Source organism: Rattus rattus, chromosome 1 (genome assembly GCF_011064425.1).
Source record: "Rattus rattus isolate New Zealand chromosome 1, Rrattus_CSIRO_v1, whole genome shotgun sequence".
Taxonomy (NCBI): domain Eukaryota; kingdom Metazoa; phylum Chordata; class Mammalia; order Rodentia; family Muridae; genus Rattus; species Rattus rattus.
In genome coordinates this window covers 6724961-6739138 of record NC_046154.1, presented here as the reverse complement: position 1 = coordinate 6739138, position 14178 = coordinate 6724961, and the positions used below count along the sequence as shown (strand labels likewise).

The following is a 14178-nucleotide window of genomic DNA, read 5'->3' as shown; positions in this document are numbered from 1 at the left end:
CCCATCTGCAGATACCCCAATTAGGTCACACTCAAAGATGGGGGTCATCAGTAAGGATGCAATTCAGCCTGCAGCACAAATCAGACTTCCAGGAAAATCAAAATAGCTTAAATGGTACCTTAAGCAGGATTAGCGCATCCGTCTAAAAGGTTCTGTAGACACACCGCCCTTTCAGGGGGTGGGCCGTTCTCAGCACTTTGTGGCTTACCTTTTATGACATAAACTAACACGATGTCTACGTCTAACCCAGAGTTGGATTCGTTCACAGAACTCTTCCCTGCTCTCTGGACAGCGAGTGTGTGCAGAATGCCCCACAAGATTGGATTTGTAGTGGTCAGCTCCTCTGGACATGAAGATGGCTTCAGCGCCCGGGAACTAATGATCCACGCACCAACTGTCAGTGGGTGGAGGTCACCAAAGTAAGGCTGGGCTGAGGGGCGGGACTAAGAGCACATCCCTGACTCTAAATACTTGGTAGGCTTTATACCTCCCGGTCTGAAAACATGAAATGCATCTCTAGAGGGCTATTTGGTATATTATAGTGAAAACTAAATTAAATAATTAAAATTAAAGTACGTTTTTCTCTTGGAGTTTCTGAGAGGACCCAGTAAGCAGCACCTCCTCCATCCCCGCTGTGCCTGAGCTAAGAGATAGGAGACTTAAAGCCGATGGGTCAGAAGGGCATTTGCTGGGTCTGTGAGTGCTGAGCTTCTTGGCACCCTGCCCTGGCATGCTGTCCTCTGCCCCTACCAATGCAGGTGCCACCGGCTAGGCCAGGCCTGTGGCCCCAGCCACAACCACTCTCCTCCCAAGCTCCCGGTTCAATGGTCTCCTGCCTCCCTTAAGCTTCGAGAGGTGAAGCTTCCACACTCTCTTTTGCCTTTCCCTCTACAGAGATCTGCAACATTAGCTATGCCTGCCCTACAATTCCATGAAGGGTCTTAAAGAGACACGCGGGGCTTCCTCTGTGGTGATATTTATGCAATCACAGTAACGTGGCACTTTGACCATTGGCATGGTGTTTCTTTAAGGTCATAACTACGTTCATTTAGTAACATGCTGCCAGAGGACACCAGAGGAAAGGGTATGCACCCTGGCCAGGAGGCAAGGGAAAGCATGCTTAAACGAGCTGTCCCCAAAATGGACAAGGTGCTGTCAGCATGAGCTACAGGAAGCCTGCTCGGGGATGGGCACAGGGGTGGGCACAGGTGGCACTTATAGGATGAGGTAAGTTCCTGCCATGTCTCCCCGAGAGCCTTGGGATCAGAGTTAGTCTCCAGAGAAAGAGTCTCCAGTAGAGCATGGCGTGCACTGGTAGCCTGAGCCTGCACACCAGCTTCAGTTTCCAGGTGATTTTGTACTTACTGTGCGTCTGTCCATGTGTGTGTCGACTGCATGTGTGTCATGTGTGTTGAGATCAGAGGCCAACTTGTGGACTTGGTTCCTTCTCCACCCTTTGGACCCCAAGGATCACACTCAGGTTGGCAGCAGACACACTCACCCGCTGAGTGGCTCAGAAGCAGTCTGCCCCGTCAGTGTGTCTGAATGGCAGACTTGGGCTGTAGCTCAGTGGGAGGGCATTTCCCTGAGCTGTAGACGTCAGAGACTGGGGTGAGCACAGGGTGATGTGCTAGTGCTGTCCAGGCTGACTGCTTCCCTGGTTGGGGGGAGTGGAAGTGGCTGTACTCGTGAAGACACTCATAGAAGCCTCACCCAGTTAGGTTTTCTGTGCGGGATGTGGGAGAAGGCCTGGCCAGCAATGGCCACACACACACACACACACACACACACACACACACACACACTCACACACACACATGTCACCAGGCACAGTGATGTTGATACTTGTGGAGGGGGCCCTCCCTGACTGCCCCATCCTTCAGAGCTCCTTTTGTTCCACACGCCCACAGTGCCTGCCAGCTAATGCATGTCAGTACTGTCCTTTCAACACACTGTACTGCTGAGTCATGGCCGTGCCTCCTGTGTGCGTTCCTTGCTGACAGGAGTGCTCTAGCCAAGTCTTGCAGTGGGTAGGTCCTTGGTAAGGTAGAAGCTTCAGTTCAGCTTCCCATGGAGTACTGAGCAAGTCCAGGAGTTGCCTCCTGCAAGTTGACAGCTCAGTGTCCTGCAAGCAGGTGCTTCCCTCAAGTCCTCGGGTTCCTGTGAGAAGCCTTGCTCTGCCCCATAAGAGTGGTCGGTCTGCCCTACCAGCTTCAAGCTCCACTTCAGCCATCAGCCTCAGCAGCCTGAGGTTAGGTCTTCAGGTGGCCAGCCAGCCTCAGGTCCTGGCCGTAGAAGGGAGGAGGTCTTCATTAAGGTACAGGCTCCCCATATGAGCCATGCTGGGCCTCACATTCCCCTGCCTGAAAGCAGGCAGAAGGAAGGCTCAGGCAGGCATTGTGTTTGCTTTCAGATTCTGCCAGTTTCCACAAGAGATTGTTCTGCAGATGGTGGAGCGGTGCAGAATAAGGAAGCTGCAGCTGCTGGCTCACCAGTACATGATCTCCAGCAAAGTCGAGTTCTACATCAGTGAGAGCCTGCCCGAGTACTTGGTGCCATACCAAGCAGAGCGCTTCCGCAGACTGGGGTAAGAATGCAGCTCCATGTGTAGTGGTGGCACTGAGTGTGACGGCCCCACGGACTGTGCCTCTTGGCCCGCTGTGACCTTCCCACCACAGGCCTGGGGTTCATATGCTTAAGGGCACAGCCCACACCTGTGGGGTCAGCGGCAGCAGCTGCTCAGGGCAGGGGAGGGGGCTTTTCTGAGGCCGATTACGTGGAGCCTGCAAGGTGCCTAGGTTTTACGTCAGGCCTTGTGGGGTTGGGTGGGAGTGGAGATGGATTTGTCAACAGTACTTCAGCCATGACCTTCCTTTCAGCTATGTCTCCCTCTGTGACAATGAAAAGACAGGCTGCAAAGCCCGGGAACTCAAGTCTGTTTATGTGGACGCTGTGGGGCAGTTTCTTAAACTCATTTTTCACCAAAACCACGCCAACAAGTACAACATATATAATCAGGTATCTCTCTCTCTCGCTCTCCCCCGCCCCCGTGTGTGTGTGTGTGTGTGTGTGTGTGTGAAGTCTGTCCTGACAGCCCCGCCCATGCCCTGCCCTCTGTAGTACCCTCACCCCACAGTTCTGTAAGAGGACTGGTCAGGTGTTGTCCATGCACAGTCAGGTGCTCTTGACTGTTCCCTCCTCGTGTTTTCATTTGCTGAGAGCATGTAGAACTGACTGGCAGCCTGTTGCCTTGTCAGCTGACAGCTCAGGCCTCAGAGCTGCCCGAGGCCAGTGCCCGTGGAAATCAGCCGACGGTGCTTGGTCCCCAGCACACTCCACTCCAGCTGCATAAGCTGCGCTGCTGCCTTTTCCTGCTGTCAGTGAGTGAACTGGAGAGCAGGGAAAGCTGGGTGCATCTCCGTGGCAGAGTGCTTGCCTGGCATGCTCAGGACCTCTCCCACCCTGAAAAGGGAAATCAAGTTTGTCCAAACAGCCTTGTAAGCACACACACATTTATACCACCCGCTGACCCTCTAAGGGGAACAGGAGCAAGCCAGCAGGTCACTTTGTCCTAGCGAGCAAATGAGCTGTGAGGCAGGACTGTGTCACGAGATTCATTGTAGCACGGCCTCACAGGAAACTGGAGCGGCCATTTCTAATGTTTTTTCTCCTTCCACCTCATCTGCACGTGTCCACCAGTAGGAACTGATAGGAGCTTGAGCCACAATGATGGGTGGGGAAGAGAAGCAACTTTTCAGCCCCCGGGTGAAGCGGGCTGTGTTAAGTTAGTAGGGACGGAGCTCCACACTCATGCTGGCTGCCTGGGAGACGCAGGTAAAGCTCTAGGTTAGCCATTATTGTTTAGAGATTTGCAAACTGCAGTCATTTGGTGGAGCAGTAGAACAGCAGTTCTGCGATGCCCCTGAGCACCTCAGCTCTCCACAGGAGTGTGGGCCTTACTGCCAGTGCGCCTGAGGATACACCATCCTCTCCTGCCTGGTAACACCGAGGCAAGGTTGGCAAGGGCTTAAGGCATCGCAAACACTGAGTATTTAATTTCTGGTGTTTAACTGTTTCTTAGGTGGCTTTGGTTGCAATAAATATCATTGGAGACCCTGCAGATTTGGGCGATGAAAGCAATACTGTAAGTATGAAAGATTCATTTCTAAAAATAAAATACATTTCTTATCACAAAGTGTGTCAGTTCAGAAGCCATCACACAACTGTGATTGAGTGTCAGACACCTTAGCAGCCACTTTCCTCAAGAATTTTAGCTGCTCGTGCCGAAGACTAGGACCACTGAGCCTTGCTGGCACCTCTGTTAAGACTGTTGTGTCCGTTGTTTACTGAGAGTCTAAGAAGATATTTTGTTCCCAAAGACCTCTAGGGAGAAGCTGATTGACCACTACCTGGGCCACAGTCCCCACAATCCTGAGGACCCAGCCCTAGATGGAACTTTTGCTGGGTAAGACACCCCCCCCCCAATTCCTCCACAGGATACTTCAGAGCTCCTTGGCTAGGTCAGGTGAGCGCAGAGGAGCCACTGGTCAGGCTGTCTTATGTCTGTGCAGAGACTAAATGAGTGTGCCTCTTGCACACCTACACTGCTGCTGCTCAGAGATGCTTCAGTTCTGTGTGTCCGTCCGTGATTAGCAAAGGGCCCTGAGAACAGTGATACATTGTCCACCCTGCCTTAGCTCTCAGGCCCTACCGGAGAGCCAAGCGAACCCTCACCTCTGTCCCACGAGTCAGCTCCTTCCCGGTGGCCACGCCTTGGTGTCTGCCCTCCCTGCAGCCTGAGCCTACATAGCAGCCACAGCACCACTGCGTGCTTCGGCAGAGCTTCCATCTTTAGTGCTGCGCCTGCTCTGGCCTGCAGAGGCACAGGCTGTGAGACGCCTGCCCGAACGTTAGTGCTGAAATTCACTGTGCGAGAGAACCTGGCCTGGCCCTGGGGTGTTGCATAAGAGTGGGTGTGTTCCTGACTGTGGCACCATGGGACTTTTTTATTTTTTGGTAAGGTTTTTAAAAATAAAACCTTAGTATTGGTTTCTGGGACATCATGGCAAAGTGGTGTAGCCTTGCAAGCACAGTGTTGACAGCTGATGTGTGCTGTGTCAACCCTTATGTTACTGATGGGAGGGATGTTCAGAGCTGCTGCAGCTGTCCGTCACAGTATCACAGTCACGGGGCTGGCAGGCAGAGGGCCTGAGTAGAGGGTGGGGGACAGCAGAAGGGAGGGACCCTGGGGGTTTAAACGCAGCCTGTGCCCAGGTCCTGCTTGAGCTTATTCACGGTTCCCACCTAAACTCTCTGTGACAGATAATACTCATATAAACTAACCTACATATAATATGCCCGTCACAGCTTGCGCTTGGGTCTTTATGCAGCTGATGTCACAGATGTAAGACCCTGGAACTGGTCCCCTGAGCATGTGCAGTATGGCCAGGCACATGCTACTGCAGCACCTTCTCACCCAGAGCAGTTAATTCCTGCCATGCTTAAAACTTAAGAATAACAATGATGAGCACAGACAGGTCATGGATGCTGAGTGTACCTGAGACCTGGCCTCACATGCAGCCCAGTGAAGCACTGGGAGCAGGAGCCCCAGTAGCTCATGGCTGCAGCTGGACCGACCTCTCTGAGTCTTCTCCCTCTCGAGGGAGGCCCTGAGAACAGCTCTGTCACCTTTTCTGACCTTCTGACCTGTGTTGAGCATGAGCTCCTGACTCTCCTGACCTGAAGGGGTCATCATCTCTCCGTAGGAGATCTGATTATATCTCTCCACTCGATGACTTGGCGTTTGACATGTACCAAGACCCTGAAGTCGCCCAGATCATCCGCAGGCTGGATGAAAGGAAGCGGGAAGCAGCCAAGAAGGAGCGCTATGACCATGCAAAGAAACTGAAGCAAGCCATCGCTGACTTGCAGAAGGTACAGCTCCTGAGAACATGCCTCATCTGCCTAGGCTGGGTCTCCTCTGCAGAAGGGTTCCTGAAGGCTGAGAGCGGAGATGGAGTCCTAGGCCGCTACAGTTGGGGATCAGTGAGCCAGAGGCTTACTGCTCCTGTGGGGGTTGGGCATTGACCTGTGTGAGGCTCCTGAGTGCCAGGTGTTGAGACAGCACGCAGCACAGACCCCCACCCACCCACACTTGTCCTATGAGAGCAGATGCCCATGCTTTGTGCTGCAGGTCGGTGAGCGCCTAGGGCGCTATGAGGTGGAGAAGCGCTGTGCGGTGGAGAAGGAAGACTATGATCTGGCCAAGGAGAAGAAACAGCAGATGGCTCGCTACCGTGCCCAGGTGTACGAACAGCTGGAGCTGCATGGCCTTCTGCAGGGCGAGCCAGAGGTCAGAGTGGGCCACAGGGTGGGGCACGTGGGAGAGAGTGAAGGGCTGACCAGGGTTGTACGCAGGCTCCCCGAGAGCTCAGGCAGGTACTCCATGTCTTGAGCAATCAGCAGGTCTCTGCTGTGATGGGATCTTCTAGAGTTCACAGAGGCCAGAGTCAGGAAGATCAAGGCCTTGGGATCCCTCCAGACTGGTCTCCATATGTATGGGGTGTGGTACCTGTACCACGTGCTCATGGATGTGAACCCACTGGAATAGTCTGACTGAGTGGAGACAGACTTCTGCAAGACACTCTATTGCTAATCTTATAGTTCATGCAGGCAGATGATGACTACATGGCGGATAAGGGACAGGGGCATCATGCTGAGTACAGGTGGAGGGGGCTCAGTGCTGAGTACAGGCTGCCGTACTTCACCAGTCCCTCTAGGCTGCCAGCCTCAGGCTGGTGCTAATGGGGTGCATGCCTCTGCCTTCCTTCCAGGTAGAAACATAGACCAGTGAGACTCCTAGATGCCCTGCCTGTGAGCACTGTGCATAATCTGTTGACAGGCTGTGAACTGCAGGCCCAGGTCTGAGCCTGGGCCTTGCCCATTGTGCTTCTAGCGCACATGTATTGGTAAATACTGCACAGCACCCATGGCCATGTTAAGTTGTGTATAGCTCTGCTCTGCAGTGTGCACTGTACCTGTGGCAGACACAGCTGAGGAGATGCCATGGTCCTGGGACTGAGAGCGGCCCGTTGTGTGCTCGTGAGCTGTCCTTACTTTCTGGTATGCCAGCCTTTCTTCAGTCAGATGATCTGCGGCAGTCACACCCTGTGTCCCATCTTCCCTCCAGATGCAGAGACCGTTCGCCCTGCCCCTCCAGCCCCTTGCATCTCCCAGCAGTCCCCAGCACTGGAAGGCAGTGTCCTCACTCCCTCGCACAGAAGAGCTGGCAGCTGAAGACACGTGTGCTGGCCCCATCCTCCAGGAGAAGCCCTTGGCATCTTCTCCTCGGCATTCAGCAGTGGATCGGTCCCCACCTGCTGCAGGCCCTGCCCCAAGGAGCCATGTAAGTTACTGTCATCAACAGCATGGGGCACCTGGGTGCTAATCTCAGAACAGGTACCTGCCTGCCTCAGGGCCGCCTTCCCTGCATCCAGGAGGGTGCTGGGACACTGGCTAGTCCAAAGCAAGAGGAAGCAAAAGCCCGTTGGCCACACCCCGTGAGAGGCACAGCTGTAGTTCAGCTGCCAGAGCCCCTGTCTGGGTCTGCAGCATCATCTGTGGCTCACAAAGTCTGTTTCGAGCCCCTGGTTTTTCCTGAAAGAAAATGTGTACATCTGTATAAAATGCCTCAAGCATTGCTTCAAGGTCTAAGCGAGCATGTGTGAGATGAGACGTGCATGCCTGGAGCTCTCCAAGGTTGCTGCCAGTTCAGGTAGACTACAGAGCAAGTACCAGATGCCCAAGGCCACAGAGCCATCCTGTGTCAGAATAAATGGGTAAAATTCTGCTGTATGTGCTTTCCACACAGCACCATGCAGCCTCAGTCACCAGGCCTCTAGAACAGCATTGTAACAGGGAACCAAGAAAGTGGGCTTTGTACTGATGGTTCTAATGCGGAGCACGATGGCTCAAGTCTCTTCAGAAACCTGGTTTCTTTGTATCACTTGACTCTCCAGCTCCTATCTTCCTCGGGGTCCTCACTTTGGGCCAGCCAGGTCACCCTCATTCACATGCCAGCCTCTGAAGAGGAGACGCCCGTGCTGCTGGCCCCAGCAGGCTCCCAGAGCATGTCACTGCACAGAATAGCGCCTCGTGCTTGTGTGTCAGCTTAGAGCAGCGATGCCTCTGCAGCCTGGTTAAGGCTCAGGGTTGGCTCAGGGTTGGCACATGTGATTTCAGACTTTGAGAAACGTATTCTCACGGGTGTGCACTCATACTGTCTCATAAGGGTCAGGGACTTGTCACCGTGTGTCAGGACCCAGTCAGGAATGCTCTCCCTCTTGACTCTCACAGCTGTGTGCTCTCCTTTTTAATTCTGTGCCATTGTCTCTGACGGGACATGGCTGTGAGGGCAGAAGGTCCGTCCTTGCTGCTGTGTGGGCAGCAGGAAAGGCACATGGTGAGTTAGGTGCTGGAGGACTAAAGACAGGGATGGCAGCTGCTCCCCAAGGAGCACCCCAGAGGAAGCTCCTTACAGATGGCTTCAGTGGGAGACTGTGCTGGCTCTGAGGCCCCAGAAAACGTGCATATTCATCGCTCCGTGTCGTGCAGTAGGAGAACATCAGCATAGGTCTGAGAAATAACGGGCTCCTCCTCCTGGGCCTTTTCTGGCTGAACTGAAAGGGCTGCAGCTTAGATGGGGCGGAGGCTGCATCTGATTTTCCCAGTTAAAATCCATTGTAGAAATTAATCTGATGCTCCGCATACTTAGCAGAGTGATCCCTTCAGCCTGCTCGCCCTGGAGCTCACAGGCTGTGGAGGAGGTGTCCTGGGCAGAGCCCCCACCCAGAGCCTCAGCCCCACAGCACTGTGCTCACCTCTGCTCACCTCACAGGTGGAAGCCCTGCCCTATGATGAACGGCCTCTTCCTGTCACTCGCAAGCAGTTGGAGGAACCATCCGCAGAGCCAGAAGTGAGAGAGGCAGACAGTGATGTCCGGAGACGGGGTGTCTCAGGGGAGCCAGAGCCCTTGACAGAGAAGGCCTTGAGAGAAGCCAGCTCTGCCATCGACACCTTAGGCGAAGCCTTGGTAAAAAAGGAAAACCAAGTTGTGCACACAATCACACGCACATGTGCGAATGCACACAACTTAGCACACAGAGAGAAGGGATGTTACTCTGTTTAACGTGTGTGTGCGTGTGTACTGTGTGTATATCTCTGTCAGTGTGTATGTCTATATGTGTGTATCTGTGTGTCAGTCTGTATGTCTATGTGTGTCTGTCTGTGTCTGTGCCTGTGCCTGTGTGTCAGTCTGTATGTCTCTGTGTGTCTCTGTGTGTATCTGTGTGTCAGTCTGTGTGTCTCTGTGTGTCAGTCTGTATGTCTATGTGCCTGTGTGTGTCTGTGTGTGTATCTGTGTGTCAGTCTGTGTGTCTATGTGCCTGTGAGTGTTTGTGTGTGTCTCTGTGTGTCAGTCTGTATGTGTCTGTGTGTGTGTGTCTGTGTGTCAGTCTGTGTGTGTCTGTGTGTGTGTCTGTGTGTCAGTCTGTGTGTCTATGTGCCCGTGTGTCTCTGTGTGTCAGTCTGTATGTCTATGTGTGTCTGTGTGTCTGTGTCTGTGCCTGTGCACGAGTGTGTCATGTGCACCTCCTGCTGCTCACATGCGGAGGTCAGTTTGCAGGAGTCAGTGTCCTCGGTGTGCAGGTTCTTAGCTCTTCACTTCCCATTAACACAGCTCCACTTGCAGACAGCTCCCTACTAGGAAAGAGCCTTAAAGTGCAAGATGGCAGGCAGCCTAGGTGCCTGTGGTGCTGGACAGCCCACCTCCTGAAGTAAAGCGAGCCCGCTGTTTCCCGCAGGTGGCTGGGGCCTATTCTAAGATGTGGTCCTGCCGAGAAGATGCTCTGCTGGCATTGTACAAGAGGCTGATGGAGATGCCTGTTGGAACCCAGAAGGAAGATTTGAAAAACATGCTCAGAGCATCTGTCTTTCTCATCAGAAGAGCCATAAAGGACATTGTAACCTCAGTAAGTCCCTCAGCAGCTGTCCCCAGGTCACTGATAAAACCGTGACTTAGCTTTCAGTGAGACCAGGAAGGAGGGTTCTCCAGCAAGAGGCAGGGTAAATGACAGGTGGGAGAGGCCGTCCTTGCCTCAGCATTTCCTCAGCTTTGCACAGCCTCTGTTTCCCATCCTCCTCAGCAGAGAGGCTGCGTCCCCTCGGACAGCACTCAGCTTTCCTTGTTTCTCCGGAGTGCCATGAGTGCTTCTGCAGCTCTGAGCAGGCTCTAGAATGAGCAGTGCAGACAGGACAGGTTGAGGACTAGGTGTAGCTCATGATGTCACATGGTCAGCAGCATCAAGTGCTGAGGTAACAGGCGGGGTGCAGGGCTCTGGGCATGGGTCCATGTGTGGAAGCAGTGTGTCGTCTGAGGTAACAGGCGGGGTGCAGGGCTCTGGCGTGGGTCCATGTGTGTCGTCTGAGGCTCACATTTGCTGTGCCTTCCTCTTGGCTCCCAGTGCACAGCTGATCTGTCTCCCTCATTTTCTTCAGGTCTTTCAGGCTTCACTGAAACTGCTGAAGATGATAATTACACAGTATATTCCCAAGCACAAGCTGGGCAAACTTGACACAACGTACTGTGTGGAGAGAGCTATCCCCCTTTTACTTGCCAGAACTGGAGACTCCTCTGCCCGCCTCCGTGTCATGGCCTTGAATTTCATCCAGGTCGGAGCATCCCCTTCCCCATCTTATTGCTTCTGACTGCCTTGCAGGGTTCTTCTGTACTGCAAAGCCTCAGACACTGCTCCCCTGGTCCCCTAGTGCTGGAGGGACAAGCTCTGTGTAGACATTCACGTTGTTGTTGTTTTGAGACAGAGTCTCATCCTATAATGCTGGCTGGACTTGAGCTCACTGCAGAGCAGAGCCCAGGCTGGCTCCTTCAGACTTGGTGATCTCCTGCACTAGCTTTCCAAGTACGCAGACTGCAGGCTTGCTACCACACCCAGCTCATTGGAGATGGAAGTGAGGGATGTATACAGCCAGGCAGGTGGTTCAGCAGTTAAAGCCACTGCTAACTCACAGTTAAGATCCCTAGAACCCACATAATACCAGGTAGGCATGGTGGCTTGCCTCAGTCCCAGGCTTGGAAGGTGCCGATGGGATCCATGGAGCAGGCTGCCTAGCAAGGCTAGCCAGATCGGCAGTCACTGGGTCTGATTGGGAGACCCTGCCTCAAAATAAAGTGGGAGAGCTATGTAGGAAGATCCCTGAAATCAACTTTGAGCCTCAACATGCATGCACACATGCCAACATGCATTGACACATGTATGTACACATGTATTCACACAAACAAAAGAAAGGGTTCTAAAGGGGTTGGGGATTTAGCTCAGTGGTAGAGCACTTGCTTAGCAAGCACAAGGCCTTGGGTTCGGTCCTCTGGGGGAAAAAAAAAGAAAGGGTTCTAAGATGGCTCAGTGGGTGAAAAGTGTCCTCCATCAAGCCTGACCACCTGAGTTCGATCCTGAGCCGGACACACAGGGTTGAAGGAAACCTCTGCTGTCCACGCTCACCCACACATGCTCACAGAATAAGTTCGGTGAAATCACCCAGAGGACTCTTAACAAAAAGAGAGCAAGAATGGACACACCGCCATTTATTCTGTGTTCATTCTCCCACCGAGCCCACCACTCACTGTGGGCTGCATATGTGAAAATTTCACATATGTACACAGGCAGGAGGGGTAACACAGTTTATGAAGTGCTACGAAAGTATATTTGGCTTTATTTAAATTTTCTGATGAGCCGTCTAGTTCAGGAAGGTGGGTTTTTGTTTTTTTTTTTTCTTAGTATGAGGCAGGGCTTCATGTATCCTGCCTCGGCCTCCCACGCCCAGGATCCCAGGGGTGAGCCACCCAGCAGACTTGGGGATCCTCTAGGTGAGCTCCATACTAGACTCGAGACACCTGTCATTCTCAAATGTGGGAATCTAAGATCTGCCTTTACTAAGAAGCTTAATGTTCAGGGAAAGGAACAGCACCCAGCTTACACAGGGTACACTGGCCCCCACTCACAGCTCGCCCACGGCTTGTCTCTGTCCCTCACTTCCCTGTTTGCTCTATTTGCTGTTCAGTGTGACATCATGCTAATTGTGCTAAATGGCCTCCAGCCTTTACCTAAAGCTAACAAACTGCTGTATCCTGTAGGAAATGGCCTTGTTTAAGGAGGTGAGGTCTCTCCAGCTCATTCCGTCTTACTTGGTGCAGCCGCTGAAGACCAATGCTTCCGTTCATCTGGCAATGAGCCAGGTGGACCTCCTGGCCCGGCTGCTGAGAGACCTGGGCACTGAGGGCTCAGGCTTCACCGTGGACAATGTGATGAAGGTGAGCCAGCCTTGTGTGGTTGACCCTGGCCGGCCCCAGCACCACAGTGTAGAACAGGGCCATCTACTGAGAACATGTGGGAGCCATTAGGATCTCCCTGCTGTTCTACACTAACTGGTGAGAGGGTAGAGTGCACAGGTCACTGCCAGTGGGGAGCAGACCAAGTCCTCACCTGACAAGCATGAAGACCCAGGTTTAATCCACAACACCACATACAACTGGCTGCATACTTCTGTAATCTCAGAACTTAGAAGGTAGAGGCAGGAGAATCAGGAGTTCAAGGTTATCGTTGGCTACATAGTGACTTTGAGGCCAGCCTGGCCTACATGAGATGCTGTCTCAGAAAAAAAAAGCTGAAAATCAAAAATGTATTTGCCTAAAAGCACCTCAGAGAATGCCAGCCATGCCTGCCTTGGTCTCCCACCCAGACCCACTGCAGACTTCACAGCTTCCTCTGTTCCCAGCTGAGCTCTACTACCCATGGTACAGGACACCCATAGCGTGTGTGGCCAGAGTCTCAAGTGAGACAAAGCAAACCAGTGGGACATCGATGCCTGCATCCCCTCAGCTGCACCTGGTGACACATAGGAAAAGAGGGGACAGGGTGACTGCAGGAAGAGGGGACAGGGTGACTGCAGGAAGAGGGGACAGGGTGACTGCAGGAAGGGTGACTGCTGGAAGAGGGGACAGGGTGACTGCAGGAAGAGGGGACAGGGTGACTGCAGGAAGAGGACAGGGTGACTGCAGGAAGAGGGGACAGGGTGACTGCAGGAAGAGGACTGCAGGGTGACTGCAGGAGGACAGGGTGACTGCAGGAAGAGGGGACAGGGTGACTGCAGGAAGAGGACAGGGTGACTGCAGGAAGAGGGGACAGGGTGACTGCAGGAAGAGAGGGTGACAGAAAGGGGAGGGTGACTGCAGGAAGAGGACAGGGTGACTGCAGGAAGAGGGGACAGGGTGACTGCAGGAAGAGGGGACAGGGTGACTGCAGGAAGGGGACAGGGTGACTGCAGGAAGAGGGGACAGGGTGACTGCAGGAAGAGGGGACAGGGTGACTGCAGGAAGGGGGGACAGGGTGACTGAAGGGAGAGGGGACAGGGTGACTGGAGAGAGAGGACAGGGTGACTGCAGGAAGAGGACAGGGTGACTGCAGGAAGGGGACAGGGTGACTGCAGGAAGGGGACAGGGTGACTGCAGGAAGAGGGGACAGGGTGACTGCAGGAAGGGGACAGGGTGACTGCAGGAAGAGGGGACAGGGTGACTGCAGGAAGGGGACAGGGTGACTGCAGGAAGGGGACAGGGTGACTGCAGGAAGGGGACAGGGTGACTGCAGGAAGAGGACAGGGTGACTGCAGGAAGAGGGGACAGGGTGACTGCAGGAAGAGGGGACAGGGTGACTGCAGGAAGAGGGGACAGGGTGACTGCAGGAAGAGGGGACAAGGTGACTGCAGGAAGAGGGGACAGGGTGACTGCAGGAAGAGGGGACAGGGTGACTGCAGTAACGCATGAACAGGACCATGAGAGTGACCGTACAATGCAGACTAAATGCTCAGGCAGAGAAACTCCAGGGACAGGTGGACCAATGCTCTGATGTCAGAGTGAAAACCACAAAGTAGAAGAGGTGAGGCCCCCGTGGGAAAGCTGATGATGGCCAGGCGTGGGGTAGCACCTTGGAGTGGGCTCAGGCTGAGCCCTGAGAAGCGTGGGAGGAGGGGGGCGCTGGTATAGAGGACAATCTCGGAACCTCCAGCCTATAAGTAATAACACACAGGCTTATTAATATTTTAAAATTTAGC

The 14178-nt window shown here is 53.5% G+C and overlaps 1 protein-coding gene across 1 annotated transcript in view; it reads left to right on the top strand.

Annotated features, from left to right (window-relative positions):
* Cep104 (centrosomal protein 104) overlaps positions 1–14178 on the top strand; it is a 33007-nt gene that overhangs the window by 3490 nt on the left and 15339 nt on the right. The window contains exons 2-13 of the mRNA XM_032893696.1: positions 269–419; positions 2414–2587; positions 2880–3018; positions 4082–4144; positions 4380–4465; positions 5766–5934; positions 6194–6352; positions 7190–7405; positions 8897–9091; positions 9861–10028; positions 10555–10728; positions 12206–12382. Coding sequence (XP_032749587.1) covers positions 307–419; positions 2414–2587; positions 2880–3018; positions 4082–4144; positions 4380–4465; positions 5766–5934; positions 6194–6352; positions 7190–7405; positions 8897–9091; positions 9861–10028; positions 10555–10728; positions 12206–12382 — 1833 coding nt within the window. The 5' untranslated portion in view covers positions 269–306. The remainder of the gene's footprint in view (positions 1–268; positions 420–2413; positions 2588–2879; positions 3019–4081; positions 4145–4379; positions 4466–5765; positions 5935–6193; positions 6353–7189; positions 7406–8896; positions 9092–9860; positions 10029–10554; positions 10729–12205; positions 12383–14178) is intronic.